At 35.1% G+C, this 15,679-nt stretch overlaps 3 protein-coding genes across 3 annotated transcripts; 1 reads left to right on the top strand and 2 right to left on the bottom strand.

The window, feature by feature from the left end:
• The first annotated feature begins 1,846 nt into the window (after nt 1-1,846).
• Nucleotides 1,847-6,320, top strand: LOC141673165 (pollen receptor-like kinase 4). The gene is made up of 4 exons (XM_074479898.1): nt 1,847-2,045; nt 3,568-4,158; nt 4,847-5,449; nt 5,626-6,320. The coding sequence occupies exons 1-4, from the start codon at nt 1,847-1,849 to the stop codon at nt 6,291-6,293; spliced, it is 2,061 nt and encodes a 686-aa protein (XP_074335999.1). The 3' UTR covers nt 6,294-6,320.
• Nucleotides 4,468-11,110, bottom strand: LOC141672215 (uncharacterized). Its single transcript, XM_074478755.1, has 7 exons — nt 11,063-11,110; nt 10,832-10,937; nt 10,006-10,085; nt 9,590-9,919; nt 8,974-9,050; nt 8,641-8,709; nt 4,468-4,526 (listed from the first exon to the last, which is right to left on the bottom strand). Exons 1-6 carry the CDS (start codon nt 11,075-11,077, stop codon nt 8,706-8,708), a joined length of 612 nt encoding a protein of 203 aa, XP_074334856.1. The 5' UTR covers nt 11,078-11,110; the 3' UTR covers nt 4,468-4,526; nt 8,641-8,705.
• Nucleotides 11,111-13,299: 2,189 nt separating this feature from the next.
• LOC141672498 (peroxidase 18-like) lies at nt 13,300-15,015 on the bottom strand. Its single transcript, XM_074479116.1, has 3 exons — nt 14,521-15,015; nt 13,967-14,132; nt 13,300-13,877 (listed from the first exon to the last, which is right to left on the bottom strand). Exons 1-3 carry the CDS (start codon nt 14,893-14,895, stop codon nt 13,459-13,461), a joined length of 960 nt encoding a protein of 319 aa, XP_074335217.1. The 5' UTR covers nt 14,896-15,015; the 3' UTR covers nt 13,300-13,458.
• Nucleotides 15,016-15,679: the final 664 nt, after the last annotated feature.

The following is a 15,679-nucleotide window of genomic DNA, read 5'->3' on the forward strand; positions in this document are numbered from 1 at the left end:
CTATCAGATTCATGAAGCAGCTCATGATGTTGTTCTATTGGAACAAGAGAAGTTTTTGACTTGAACTCAGAAAAGCTTGTCAAAATATCCAACACATACTGGGATTGATTCATGAAGATACCAGCTGAGGTTCTAGTAACTTGAATACCTAGAAAGAAATGTAAGTCACCTAAATCTTTGATCTTGAAATGAGAATTGAGAAATTCAGTTACTTGAGACATTAACACAGAGTCATTTCCGGTCATAAGCATATCATCCACATAGATGAGCAGATACAGAAGTGAGTTTCCTTGTTTGTACACAAACAGACTTGGATCTCCCGAAGTTTGCATAAATCCAAAAGAAGGTAATGCTGCAGAAAGAGCAATAAACCACTGTCTTGGAGCTTGTTTAAGTCCATACAAAGACTTAAGCAGTTTACATACCAATTTTGGATTTGGAAATTGTTGTAAGATATGAGTAGGAATTGTATAGCCATCTGGACATGTCATGTATACCTCCTCATCCAGGATGCCATGAAGAAAGGCATTAGTGACATCAAGTTGTGTGATCTTCCAAGAATACATAGCAGCCAAAGCCAATAACACTCTGAATGAAGTCATCTTGGCTACAGGTGCAAAGGTTTCAAAATAATCCATATTTGCTGTTTGAGTGAAACCTTTGGCTACTAACCTAGCTTTAAATCTGTCAATCTTGCCATTGGCCAGGTATTTAACTTTGTATAGCCACTTACAGCCCACAACTTTCTTAGTAGCAGGAAGTGGAGCAACCTCCCATGTGTGATTAGCTTCAAGAGCAGCTAACTCCACATTCATGGCCTCACACCACTCAGGTATCTGAACTGCCTGTTTGTAAAACTGAGGTTCAACAATTTGCAGAGACTGCTCAGTACTAACAGTAGACACCAAATGTCTTGGAATGTCAACAAAATCCTCAAACTTGGTTGGTAATTTTCTGTGTCTGACAGGTCTGTTAACATGACAAGGTGGATCACTTGCATCACCTGAAGAAGCTTGAGAAGTAGTAGACTCAGAACTTGAAATTGGGGTATCAGTAGAGTCAAATTCTAACTGGGAATCTTCAGAAGTGACAATCTCTGAATACACATCTGACTGATTAAGAACAGAAGCAGAAAGAGGATCATCATCAATGTACATAGTATATGCTGGAAACATAGAATGAGGTGTCTGAACTGATATGTTTCCAAATCCCGGAAAGAACAAACCCGTGTTGCCTTACTTACTAATGTAAAAGACCTAGTCTACACAAATATTACTCATAAAGATTTCTTTACCCTAACGTTGCCGCCACAATGCAAACACATGACTCATCATGCAGTTTCCTATAACGGTCTTATTTGTCTCACTGATTTGTTCTGCTATAAAATGTGTGTATGGAATCCGTTAATTAGGCGGTTAAAGATAATTCCTACCCCTAGAAATAAGTACCCGAATACGTGTCATTGTCGTATTGGGTTTGGTTTTGATTCTGGTTCCAATGATACAAGATTCTTAGAATGGTTAATTTTTCACGCGTAGAAGCTGAACTTTATTCCTCTAATGATGATTGCTGGAAAAGGATTCATGTTCCTGAAACAGTACCAAGGATGATTGTTCACTTAAATTCCAAATGTGTCCAGCTTGAGACCGGAATATTGTATATGGATGGTGTTAGGGAATTAGTATCCTTTGATTTGCATAATGAGGTATTTGTGGTATATTTTTATCCATTGCAGTACAAAAACAAAATATCTCGTGTTTTAAAATTCGAAGATTCTGTTGCTATGGTTTTCGCAGGTGGTGGAGAAGTAAGTTAATGGACATTGGATAATAGTTATGGCGACAAGATGTCTTGGATTAAAATGTTCAATATTGAGGCAGATCGGAGACAGATATTAGCTACAAGTTATGATGATAGATACTTCTTTTACGACTACAAAAAGAATGCAACAAAGAAGGTTTGTGGAGATATAGTAGCTAGTCATCACTTAGCTGTCATGTACACCGAGAGTCTTGTTTCACTGAAAGGGTTTGAAAAAGCAAGAGGTGGCAAATAATTATTGTATCAGTATTGTCAAGCCTCGGAATTTGAGTCGTTTTGGATAGTACGTAGTTCCTGGGTGTTAGAAATTATACAACTGCAGCAACATCAACACATAAATATATTGAAGAAGAAGAACACTGCACATTTATTAAGCTCAAAGATGAAGTTGTTTTTATCCTACAGAGAGAAATGAAGTCTCAATTTACAGTGTTTGAAGATACAGGAAAAATGAGAGCTATTCTCTCTCACAAAACTACTGAACTATATGAGAGCCTACTAACAAACTTTTTGGCGGGAAACACTGTTATGCCACATCAGCATACACATGGCATACAGTCAACCATTCTTATCTTGATTAACACTGGGTACTTGTTTCTTTTGAAAGGTTACTTTTCTGCCTAATGCTCTTACTTAATTATTACCAGCAGGTTTATTATCTTGATTAACACTGGGTACTTGTTTCTTTTGAAAGGTTACTTTTCTGCCTAATGCTCTTACTTAATTATTACCAGCAGGTTTAGTATTTGTGTAAAAGAAAAAAAGAATTGCAGGAAAACGAGTAAATTACAAAAAATTCTATAGGCCAAAAATTTTTTTTGTTGCATTTCACCAACAGGTTGATCGAGTGACACAACTTCCTTATAGGTTATATGTAAGGTTTTGAGCAAGTGCACTTCTATAAATTAGTGTAAGATTCTAAAAGAATTTAGGACACTGAAGCAAACGATGTCACTGGTACATATAAATCAAGTTATTTTTTTATGAAACGGTTACTTATTCACTGGTACGAGTGTTGGAGCTGAGTTTTTTTTTTTAACTTTCGGGTCTAACCCAAATGTTAACAATTGGATTGAACGGAGGAAAGTATTATTTAAAAGGGTGAATTTGATTGGATCCAATTTAATGACAGAAAAGATTCCGTGTCTTTTGTAGCTTAATTATTTTGGGGCTCTAATAGACAAATAGTCGAGGACATTCTTAGCTATCAGATACTAAGAAGAATTTAGATTGTTTCAATATAGTTGTAAGTAGTAGTGAGACGGCTGAGATTACAATACAGATTAAACAAAAGATAATCATCAATAACAAGAGCAAACAAGATTATGCAATAACTTTAGTAGTTATATATTTTAACATCACACCAAACAAGAACAGTACAAATACCAGATTATCTTAAGCATGACATCAAGCCAAACTGGCCAACACCGTATTGAAACTGCGCAATGCCGGCTTGATTAAAACAGCTCATAGTTTGCAGGAAAGGCCTCGTCAATACCACCCTTCTTCTTTGTCTCTCCCCCAGCACATCTTTGCTTTCTCCTAAGGCTTTAACCATTCCACTCCACCTCATTTCACTACTGCATTTGATAAACAAGACATACCTCCTATTCTCAGACACCGCGGAGGAAGAAAAAGAACTGCAATAAGAATTCAGCTGTAGCAGAGCACACGAGCAGGACAAAGCTTGTATGGAAATGAGGTGGCCTATTTTGCTTTATGCACTGTTAATGTGCTTCATTGTAGGGGCGTCGGATGATTCAGAAAAAGAGATTCTTCTGGACTTCAAAAAAACTTTATCAAATGCCGGTGCACTAGCTAATTGGAATGAAGATGTTTCACTATGTAATGGTAATAATCCGAACTGGAATGGCCTGATCTGCAAAGCAGACAGTTTCACAGGGTTGCAGCTTGAATTCATGGGGCTCTCAGGCATCATAGATGTTGAGTCCTTATCGAAGTTGCCATCTTTGCATAGTTTAAGCTTGATGAACAACAACTTTGACGGGCCAATTCCTAGTAACATAAACAAAATCCGCGGTCTTCGAACACTCTACCTGGCAAACAACAACTTTTCTGGAGAGATTCCCGGTGATGCTTTCAAGGGTATGAATTTAATGAGGAGAGTCTATCTGGGAAACAACAAGTTCACTGGAAAAATTCCAAAATCCCTTGCAACTTTATCTAAACTTGTAGATCTGCAGCTGCAAAATAACAAGTTTGAAGGTGAAATACCAAATTTTAAACAAAAAGAACTGTTTGCCAATTTTGCCAACAACAAACTTGAAGGTCCAATTCCGTCTGTCCTAAGTGATGAGACTGCAAGTTTTTTCGCTGGTAAGTATCGCAAGATCCTATATTTAATTAATAATCTAAGAAATGCTGTTAACCAGTAGGTATTACAAGATTTTTTAACTTTATGTCAATATAATAATTAATATTCATACACAAATTACCAACGTCTCTCTCCAACCAAATTTGCATTGTAATAAGAACTCAGGCATAAAATATTATAAAAATGTTAATAATTTGTCATTTGTTCTAGGGAGATTTTAATGAATCTGTTATTTGTAAATTGTAATAAGGATGTTATCAGGAATGGATTCACACATCGGAAGATGTGGATAAAGATTTGAATAAGGATACCGTTGTTTTTGAAGCGTCTTCCTTGAAGTAATCTATTTTTTGTGCCGTGCATGTTATCCCTGAAAATGACAAAAACCAAACAGTTTATTAGCTTCAATTTTTTTTTTTTAACCAAGGCTTCCTTATAATGCACAGTTTAACAATTACAAAAAGCTGTCCTTATATATCAGTTTAAAAATTACACAAAACTGTCCTCATATATCACTTGATGTCCTGGTTATAAAAAACTTCAATTTATACGAACTGATTATGCTGGGTGCACATCAAGGATAATAATGGTAACATAAAAACACATATAAGATAATACACTATCTCCTCAGAAACGCATTATTTATGGATCAATTGTAGTAAACATATATTTCTTTTAATGATGGAGCAGGAAATAATTTATGTGGTGCGCCTTTGAACAAATGTCCACCTTCTAAGAAGAAATCTTTCCCGAAAGTCGCCATCATTGTTGCTGCAGTTGGGGCAATTGCTTTAGCTGTTATTGTCATTACTTTATTATTGTTTCACAGGAGAAACAGACGCAAGGCGCCAAAAGTAGAAAGACTGGGGTCAACTAAAACCGCAAAGAAAGAGCCCAAGTTCAAATATGATCATAGAACGGAAATTGGATTGCCTAAACACACAGCTGACAACTACAAGAAAACTGAACAGACTGGAAAACTACATTTTGTGCGGAATGGCACAGAGAGGTTCGAGTTGCAAGACCTCCTAAGAGCATCTGCTGAAGTTTTAGGCAGCGGAAGCTTTGGATCATCATACAAGGCAATCCTTTTGAGTGGACCAGCCATGGTTGTAAAAAGATATAAGCAGATGAGCAATGTGGGAAAAGAAGATTTTTATGAGCATATGAGAAAGCTAGGAAGTTTGTCACACCCTAATCTGCTGCCGCTTGTGGCGTTTTACTACAAAAAGGAAGAAAAGCTTTTGGTCACCGACTTTGCTGAAAATGGTAGCCTAGCTAGTCATCTCCACGGTAAGTTGATTTTATCTATTGCAAGAATTTCATGTAGTGCATACATACCATCAAATGCATATAGACACATTGACCTGGATGAAATTTCTGGAGTTTCCTTTAGAATATACTATAGTACTCTAGCAGTAGAGCCTGCACTTGAACTTTTCAAATCTTAATATTTATTTTGTACACAGGTAATCTCAAACCTAATCAACCAGGACTTGATTGGCCAACACGCCTTAGAATCATCAAAGGAGTAGGTAAAGGATTAGATTATCTATACAAAGCGTTTCCCAGCCTAGCCCTACCCCATGGTCACTTGAAGTCGTCCAATGTGCTATTAGATGGCACATTTGTACCTCTGTTATCGGATTATGCTTTAGTTCCTGTAATCAATAAGGAACACTCCTATCAGTTTATGGTGGCCTATAAGTCCCCAGAGTTGGCCCAAAATAATCGCGTCACGAGAAAGACAGATGTTTGGTGTCTGGGAATTCTAATACTTGAGATGCTGACTGGAAAGTTTCCAGCAAATTACTTAAAGCAGGGGAAGGGAGGAAATGCAGATTTAGCAAGCTGGGTAAATTCTGTTGTTCGAGAAGAGTGGACAGGGGAGGTGTTTGATAAAGACATGAAAGGGACAACCAATGGACAAGGTGAAATGCTGAAACTACTAAAGATTGGAATGTGTTGTTGTGAATGGAATGTAGAGAGAAGGTGGGATTTAAAGGAGGCTCTTGAGAAGATTGATGAGCTTAAGGAGAGAAACAGTGATGACGATCACTCTTCTTATGCAAGTGATGATGTGTACTCTTCACGAGGACTGACAGATGACGAGTTCACTTTCTCAGTAAACGGTTGAGTGTTTTTCTTGCCAAGTTTTTGGCTCTCCAGCATTGCCTGTTCTTAGTTAGTTAACGTTTCCTTTTGTCTTTCTTCTTTGCCAATTTAATGGAGGGAGTACTGAAGGCTGCCGTTATATACCTAACGAAGTATAAAAAGTGTGTCAATATACAAAAGCATCCTATCTCATGAGAATTCCAATAGTTCACCGATTCCAAAGTTGATTGAACAGAAACCCTTGTCACGACTTGTTTTGCCTTTATTATGCTTTTGCACCTATAATAAAGCTTCCATCTTCATAGATATAAATTTTTTATCGGGAGATCATTTGTAAATCAAATATTGTTTGTTCAATAAGTTTAATCATGGTTGATTTCTATATATACACTAGCCTATAATCCCATTTACATAATATGGATTTGGTGAAGCCTTACTTGTTGAATGATGTGTTCAGGCTTGGTGTTCTCAAAATCTTAGCAGCCAACAAACACTGTCTAAAGTTCTAGAGCTAAGCAAAATAACAATATCTACGAGGATTAAGCTACATAATATACTCTACCAAATCTGTATTAGCACGCATTAATAATCAGATTAACCAAAGCACTAAATAATATGACATATTTTAAGTACAACTAGAACAGATGACCCACTTATTGTTACCAATGAACCTTTGTGTTCGGTTCATACCATTGAATAAAATTACAGGATCTCAATACGTGGGAGTGCTACTAACTTACTAGTAATCAATGATTACTTTCTATGAACGAAAACTAAGGTTTATCAAATTCAGCAACAAGTTGGGGACTTGATATCAACAAGAGAAGGCATAGCCTCTCAAAATAGCCATATATGAGGCTGTTATGACTGTAAAGACTAAAATTTAATGTAAAATCAGTATATCTCTGGGCAGGAGCAGCTTAAAAAATACTGAGTAGCTTTCCTATACTCTTTCAGACATTTATATATATATATATAAAGAGGACTTGGAGTTTCTAAAGTCCACTCTAGGTAACTTTTTTATTGACACCCCTAAAAAGGTATAAAATGATTATTTTTTATATAATCCAACCTTATGGATCTTAACATCATGCAAAAATAAGTGAATAAGCATATTCACATTAGAACCTATGACAAATTAGTGAACTTTAATTACAATAAAACATATATTAAAATACGATTCTGGATTAATATAATATCATATTCTTGATTAAAAGCTTTATGATAACCTAGACATGATGGGTACAGATGTAACAACGTAGAAGCTTGAAGCCAAAATTCAAATCCTTAAATTACAGTTAAAATCAACCAGTGAAACCAGTTATTCAGTGACATTACACAAATTGCTGAATAGGATTATATTTTCTTTGCATGCATATTAATCTTTTATTGTTGACATTGTCGAAGCTATTTTTGAAAAACTGATATATGGGTTATGGCCGACCTATTCAAAAAGAAAATTTTGGTTAGAATGACAGTTAAAATCAGCCAGTGAAACCAGTTATTCAGTAACAGTACACAAATTTGCTGAACAAGATTATATTTTCTTTACATGCATCTGAATCTTTTAATGTTGAGATCATCAAAGAATTTCCTCAAAAATTTCATAGTTGATGATTACCAAAACTAAAATCCGTAGCGTAAACATGTATGATGTATCCATTGTTCATTTTAACATTTAGGCTTGTAAGCAGCATACTTGTTAAGGCGTAAAGGTGGTGCTAGGCGCTAGTGCACCGCCTAACGGCCTAGGCGGTTAGGCGCTCGCATAGGCGACCATTAGACGGATTATACTTTTGGCTATATATATTGGTTTTTTTATACACACATATTTATATATTATAATAAAATAGAATACTATAGTTATACTACTGAAGTATTGTACACAAATTACAGACAAATGGATTTACTATGCATATGTGCATGTGGGTGTGGGTGTTTGTAAAGATTTAAAGAATAATAACTTGATAATAATACTGAATTAATTCTTTGGTAGGAGATGATTCGTTCTCCTTTTTCCTCTTTAGATTGTTGTAGATGAGGTTTTACTGGTGAGTTTTGACGGACATAATGTTTACAACACAATATAGGTTCATATAACTCAAATATGAATGAATCTGGTCAAAAGTTATTTGGGCATGGTTGACTTGAAACTAGGCGAACATAAGACGGACTAGGCGGAAATAAGACGAAATTAGGCGGCCTAGGCGGACTTAGACGGACTTAGGAAGACCTAGGCGTCGCCTACCCCTTAAAAACTAAGGCGGGTCGGACGCCTTTCGGTTTTTTGCCGCCTAGGCGGCGCCTAGACGCCACCTAGGCGACGCCTTGACAACTATGGTAAGCAGAATGTACAATGAGGAAATTACCTCAAGAATAGCTTTTGCTTCATCAACAAATATCTTACAGAGAATCTCATAACTTCTCTCAAGTCCTATCTGCGGAAGTGTATATATCAGTTAGATACCTGTAAATATGCAGTATCACATTCTATAAAGAGAGTGAAAGATCTTTCTAATTACCAATTGATTTACTCTTGATGGTGATATACTAGATATTGTGTACCTGTATAAATTAATTTTTTTTCGATTGTTAGATATAAAGTTGCAACTAGAAATTTAAAAGGTTTTATCAAGAATTACCACAGCATGTGCTACGCGGCAAAACCGATAATGATAATAATGTACTTCCGCGAAGATTACCTTAGTTTACTTGTATAGAAGTTCAACGCTGAGAAATTTTCTTTTTGAACAGTTAGCACCACAGCACTCATACGATTCTGAAATACAATATATCTCCATGTCATGTATTACCAACGTGTTTATCCTCTCATAATCAAACACAAGAAAGAACACATATAAACTTCAGCTAGGACAAAGGCCAAACATGACACTACAAGCAATGATAAGATGTTTAGTTATAATATTGAAAATAATTGTAAAGCACATGTGTCGTAGGCTTAAACAAAAGATAAACACTTGATGAATGATAATAGTGCAGGTTTTAACAAAGGACGTGTGCTTAAGGTTTTACAGTTAAAGCTAAGTACTACATATCATGAACTATCTCTTTCCGTCTGTAACACACGTATCTGACAGTCCACATCTGTACACAAATATAGGTTTAGACACTTTATTTCAACAAATCTGAGGATACATGGGCCGGACTCAATAAATTACATGTGTCAAATACTCAAATTGGACACTCCATTTAAACTGCAAGCAAGATAGTCACATAAGTTCATCTACAATTCATAATTGCTTTATCTATTCTATTAGTAACTAGAATATTAAAAGAAAGAAGGGAGAAGTAAATAACCTCACATGCTATAAGCTCAATTAATTGCATCAAGAACTTCCCCAGCCCCTTTCCTTGAACACGAGGCTCGAGCTGCAATTCGTATACATAAAGAACAGGTACTTCTTCTTCTAAAGTAAATCGGAAGTGCACAAATCCAACAATGGTGTCCTTATCACTTGCACAAACAGTTTGAGACCCTCTTTCTCCGACAGTTTCAGACATCCGATAAGCATCACTATCCACAGTCTCGTATACAAATATATAGCGCGCTTCCGGAGAAACCATTTCTTTGCGCTTAGTCTTTTCCTCAGCTTGCCACTCAGATCCATACACTCTCTCCATATTGACCTTTAAAATGGAATACATTAAAAACCAATATTACTTATATATACAAAACACAAAAAAAACTAATGTAACTACAATTAAACTGCAACCTTTAGGATGTTCTGTATATAGTGCTTCAATTTTGATGAGAGCTTATCCCCGCATCCCGACTTCAAGCAAAAAGAGTGACCTAGTAACAAAATTAACAACAATGATACATTATGCAATAAGGTAATGGCGTACATATACAGGGAGAGTCTAATTTTAATGAAAACCAACGTGAAATGAATACTGAAAATTAGTAAAATCATCCGCCTTAAATTCACGAATCAATAGTTTTGTTTTCCTTTGAGAAAAAGCCTCTGTGAGTGTGTGTGTGTGTGATGCATCACGCCGTCAAGGTTCTCCATAGCAACTAGAATAAGCAAAATAGTATTACAATCACCTGCTACATGTTTCTCCCTCTCTCCCTCTCTCCCTCTCTCCCTCTCACTCCGACTCTCTCAATTCTTCTCACTCCTACTCTCTCTCTCTCATACTCTCTCTTTCTCTCTCCCTCGCACTCCAACTCTTTTAATTGTTTTCGCTCCTACTCTCTCCCTGTCATACCTACTCTCTCTTGGCCTCACTCCTACTCCCTCTCACTCACTCTCCCTCTCACTCTCACTCCTCTCTCTCCCTCTCCCTCACTCTCTCTATCTCTCTCTCACTCTCACTTCCTCTCTCAATCTCTCTCCCACTCCCTCTCTCCCTCATTTTACGCTACAAACTCCACAACCGCCTCCACATAACATCCACAACAACACAAATCACCAATCACACCGCTCCCAATCATCAATCTTCACTCAATTACCTACATCAATTTATACTTAAACAATTACCTAAACACACACATCTTCAAAACACACACTATATAAATATAAAAGGCGCAAGTACCATTATACTCATAATGTCGAAACTGCGAAAACGAAGAAAAATGATCTCTATCAGGAGCACAAGCACACTTAATAATCTCACTAATCGCCTTCTTCCTTTCAATTATCTGCTTCGTTGTTCATTCATTCATCAACATTACAAAAAAAAACACAAATAAAATAACTCTAATTTAATATAAAAAAGAATAAGAAAATTACAGAGAAATTAATAAAGGTTTAATCAAATACTTGCCTCTTTTCTTTTCATACTGTTTTGATCTGAATACAACTCTGCAATTTTACAGGTAGTTCGCGACGTCAATTCTAAGTTATATACTTATCGATAATTTTTTAAAAATTAAATAATTTATAGATTATTCATTAAATAGATTAAATATTTTTGACTTAATAGTACAATTTCAATAATCATAATTTCCGATTATAATTATACTTGTCAAAATTTTGTAATATTAAACGGTGAAAACATATAACCCTCCGTTCAGTTTGGGTACGGAAATTATGAAAAATGATAAATTAGTAAACAAAAGTTGAAAAAGTGAATAATTGGTAGGATTGATAAGTGGGTATATAAGTAGTGGATCTGATTACATTTTAAATTATAAAAACTACTCCCTTTGACTCAAATTATTTGTCCCTTATAAAAAAATTACGAATATTAATAAAAATGTTAGTTGGATAAGATTTTCCACCAAACACCCTTATTTAATGTATTGAAAATAAAATTGGGCTAAGTTTTAAAAGTCAAATTTTGGGAATAATAAATATAGAGATAGTTTTGGAAAATTATCCTTAAATTTGTATTGAAACAAGTAATTTGAGTAATTTTTTTTTTCAAAAAAGGGATATTTATATTGGGACGGACGAAATGTATCATTTTTTAAAAAATTTGAAATGTAAAAAATTAGAAGGGATATTCAAAATAAATCATAAAAAAATGGTCGGTAGAGAGGGAGTAATTGACTTTTCCTTTCAAAATTTTATCGACAAACAACAACTCGAGCTGACATATTTATTGGCATCATATAGTTTTTTCCCAATGTTTTACTGTGAACCGTTGAAGTTTCGAATTTATCACAGTACAAGGGATATTTTGAGACTCGTTGGGGTAAGAAAGGAATTAAATGGGGAGGGGGATTGTAAATGAGTTGGGTTGACTAGATTAAAGTTTCTTTTCGTGATCCACCCCAGTATATGTATCGGTTTGGCCGGGTTAGGCCTAACTGCGAGTTGAGAGAATTTAGCAATTCAACCCAATTAATTCGAGTTTTCAAAATTTCAACCCAATTTGAACCGTTTAAATTTGTAAACCAAACCAATTTGTATACTTCGGTTTGGTTCGACTTGGATCGGTTTGATCAGTTTATTAAATACACAAAATTAATATAAAAATATTATACTAAAACATAAGGTTTCAAAGTCTCAAATACTCGAAAATAGTTCAAAACTATATTACAATCATCCGTTAGAGTATAGGTCTCAAATACTCAAATACTTGAATAGGTCTTAAGCATCCAATTTTTGACACCAAAAAGACTGATACTATAGTTCTTATACTTTAAATATTGGAATGAATCATTAAAGTAAAAACCTAACACCGGTCAGACATCTATTGTTGTTATGAAATGAACTATGAATACGGAGGTTATAAGTTATATTTAGAGTTACAGATAAATGGATCTATGTAACGGGCCTAAACATATTTATTGGATTAACTTATTAGCATTTACGTATATTTTTTAATCAGATGGGGTTGGATTTGTTTAAAAATATCAAAATTCATATCCAATCCAATTAAATCGGGTTGACATTTTTTCAACCCAAATATGTATTGGGTTAAAAAAATCGGTTTGGATTGGCCGAAATAGGGTCGGTTTGGATTGGATTGGTCGGGTTGACCAAACCGTGTACACCCCTGATCCCGCCAATTGATTTGGTTTAAAATTATCAACCCATAACAAAAAGAAATATTATAATCCAACTTAATCATTTTAATCGAAGTTTTAGTGTAAAACTTATTAGTAGAAGTTTTGCAGTAAAATGTTAAATGTTTCTGCTGAAATCTAAAGTGCAATAATTTGTTATGCAGAAATTTATAATTTTAGTTCATAAACTGAAACTGCAGTAATCTTGGCCTTTGCTTCATATTTCTGATAAAGGGACATGATGCTCCAAAGTTGCATGTTTTCCAAGTTATATTTCAAACATTCCAAACTCAAGTGATAAATAGCTGGCTTTCTTAAACTTCAGTACGATTTAAAAAAACTTTTTACGAGGTCCGGGTCCCTAACAATCGATTGTTGAAATCATATATCCTTTAAGAAATTTCGCTGATAGGTTTAGCGTTGAAAATTGATGTGGATGTAGGAATCACGCTGATCTGTCAACCATCGCATGTTATGAACGAGCGCCTTTATAAAAAAAAGTTGACGGAAAGACAACTAGACGTTGTTTTATCTTCTTAAATTTTAAACAATATTTTACAACTAAACAACTGAAGTTATAGTGTCCGGGTGTCTGGTTCACAATGGATTACTGATCACAGCTTCATACATTTTTTCGAAAAATAAATAAATTGAAGTTGTACAGGTAAATAAAAATGGTAATCAAATATATTAGTAAGTTGATTTCTCATCCATTAATTACAGAACAAGATCTTCTAATCTCACTATCCTCCCCTGTCTTAACTCCAATGCTAGCAAGCTTCAAAAATGCTTCAGTCCAATTATCAAAGAAACTGTTTTTATCATTTGCAAACTCTTCTACTTTCTTCAAACTTTTAGCATTATCAAGCAACACTGCATCAGACTGGAACAGTCCCTTGTGAGCTAACAACATCTGGTAGTACTGATTATCGAAAATGAATGGAGTTTCGGGATCGTTGTTAACTGTTACTGATGTCTGTGCTTGTGATGAGCCACATTGTTGTGTTAGCTCAGCTGCATAAGTCCTGTCCAGCGACGTGTCAATGAGTTTGAGTTTGCCTTTTGTATCGAGTCTGAACCTCTCACTGAATGCGCTACAATGTGCTGATCCAATCGTATGTGCCCCTGGCCGAGAAATTAGTAAATTTTATGTAATTGGCTATTGTTATCATCTTAGAGAAAGAAATACAGAGGTTGATATTGAGAAAGCAGACCTGAGAGGGTAACAAGGTCATCAAAAGAAAGGCCTTTGGCAGAGAAGATGTGCTTCATCTGGTTCAGAGTAAAACTTGTGTCCACAATATTAGGTCTCACATTAGATGCCAAAGAAATTTTCCCATCTTTTCTGCCTGTTGGAATTTCAATTCCAGGTCCACCTGTCTGCATGACAGTCATGTCACAATTCATTCACTTTGTGCAAAAAAACGAACACAGTGCACAGAACTCTAGTATCAGTAAAAACAGACAGATAAGCAATCTTGTCGTTAACAGACAAGTTATTTGAACACTCAACTACCACTAAAATCACAACAATTCATTCACTTTTTAGAGAAAAACGAACACAGTGCACAAAACTTTCGCATCAAGACAAACACGGAGATAAACAATCTTGTCGTTTAACAGACAAGTTATTTGTACACTCAACTACCACTAAAAACACAACCTTGTTTAGTATCATAAACAACATTTTTTTACTTTAAAAGAAGATTGAGATTTCTAGAGACTATAAAAAGGTAACAAAACATTAAAAATTTTGGGATCAACTTACAAATTCAACAGAGTCTCTAGCAGCCAAAGCAAGAATATCAGCACAAGAAACAGTAGCTGGACAGAAAGTCTCCACCACATTTTTAGCAGCTTCAATCACCTCGAATCCTCCAAGTGAAGCATTAGCAGGATCAGATCTCTCCGTATCGTTCCCCTGAACCAAAACCGATCCATCACACCCTTCCACAAAGCAATCATGAAACAGCAAACGCAGAAGCTTCCCTGGAACTTTAGGGTCATTCAAGGAAGCTGATCTCACCGTGTCCTTCACCATTGTTTCAACCAACGGACACGAATCAGCGTAAAAATCAAACGCAAGCTCAGAAGAACAAGTTGAAAAACTTAAATACAACAACATTATATAAATAAACATCATCTTCAAATGAAGGCCTGGTGAAATGCATGCAATGTATACGAAAAGGCCAGCTCTTTGTAATTTCGTAAAATTTTAAATTTTAGGCTGTGACATTTGTAGAAGCTATGGCTATCAGTATTTGTCAAGGTATGTAATGTAATTAGAGCGGGCAATCGGGTCGTGTCGTGTACTTTCGTGTTTCGTGTACAAAAACACGAAATCCATATCCGACCCGAAATTATTTCGTGTACCTATATCTGAAACTCATATCCGATTCGAATCGTGTCGTGTGTGTATATTAAATAAAAAATTAATATAATATAAATATATATATATAATATATAAAAAAATCTATTTAAATGTATAATTTAATGAAATATGGATAGTTTATATATAAATATATATATATATTTTTACATAGTATTTTATAAAAACTTGTAAATATTTATATTATATTTATATTTTATACATAAATATATGCATGTGTTATATATATTAATTTATAAATATATCTATCTCGTGTAATTTCGTGTACTTTCGTGTACCTAAATTGAAACCCTTATCCGACACTAAATCTATAGTGTAATTTCGTGTTCGTGTACATTCGTGTATCAAAAATTAAAACTCATATCCGTATTTTTCGTATCGTTTCGTGTCGTGTTCACGTGTCGTGTACCAAATTATCCGCTCTAAATATAACGTTACTCTAAGGACATGACAAGAGGGAGGTTCATGTAATTAAGGCAGCATTTATATAGTTTGGTGTTGTCAGAGGCTTGTGTTTTGCCCCCAGAGTTCCCATGAC

Source organism: Apium graveolens, chromosome 7 (assembly GCF_009905375.1).
Source record: "Apium graveolens cultivar Ventura chromosome 7, ASM990537v1, whole genome shotgun sequence".
Classification (NCBI taxonomy): Eukaryota; Viridiplantae; Streptophyta; class Magnoliopsida; order Apiales; family Apiaceae; genus Apium; species Apium graveolens.

Excerpts from the sequence above, each read along its gene's own strand:
- LOC141673165 (XM_074479898.1), top strand. The coding sequence starts at position 1,847 with ATGTCTTGGATTAAAATGTTCAATATTGAGGCAGATCGGAGACAGATA. Across the intron at positions 4,159-4,846 it reads GACTGCAAGTTTTTTCGCTG|GAAATAATTTATGTGGTGCG; the intron begins GTAAGTATCGCA and ends ATGATGGAGCAG. Across the intron at positions 5,450-5,625 it reads CCTAGCTAGTCATCTCCACG|GTAATCTCAAACCTAATCAA; the intron begins GTAAGTTGATTT and ends TTTTGTACACAG.
- LOC141672215 (XM_074478755.1), bottom strand. Across the intron at positions 10,086-10,831 it reads TCGACATTATGAGTATAATG|GTCACTCTTTTTGCTTGAAG; the intron begins GTACTTGCGCCT and ends TTTTGTTACTAG. Across the intron at positions 9,920-10,005 it reads ATATACAGAACATCCTAAAG|GTCAATATGGAGAGAGTGTA; the intron begins GTTGCAGTTTAA and ends TCCATTTTAAAG.
- LOC141672498 (XM_074479116.1), bottom strand. The coding sequence starts at position 14,895 with ATGATGTTTATTTATATAATGTTGTTGTATTTAAGTTTTTCAACTTGT. Across the intron at positions 14,133-14,520 it reads CTAGAGACTCTGTTGAATTT|ACAGGTGGACCTGGAATTGA; the intron begins GTAAGTTGATCC and ends ACTGTCATGCAG. Across the intron at positions 13,878-13,966 it reads TGACCTTGTTACCCTCTCAG|GGGCACATACGATTGGATCA; the intron begins GTCTGCTTTCTC and ends TTTCTCGGCCAG.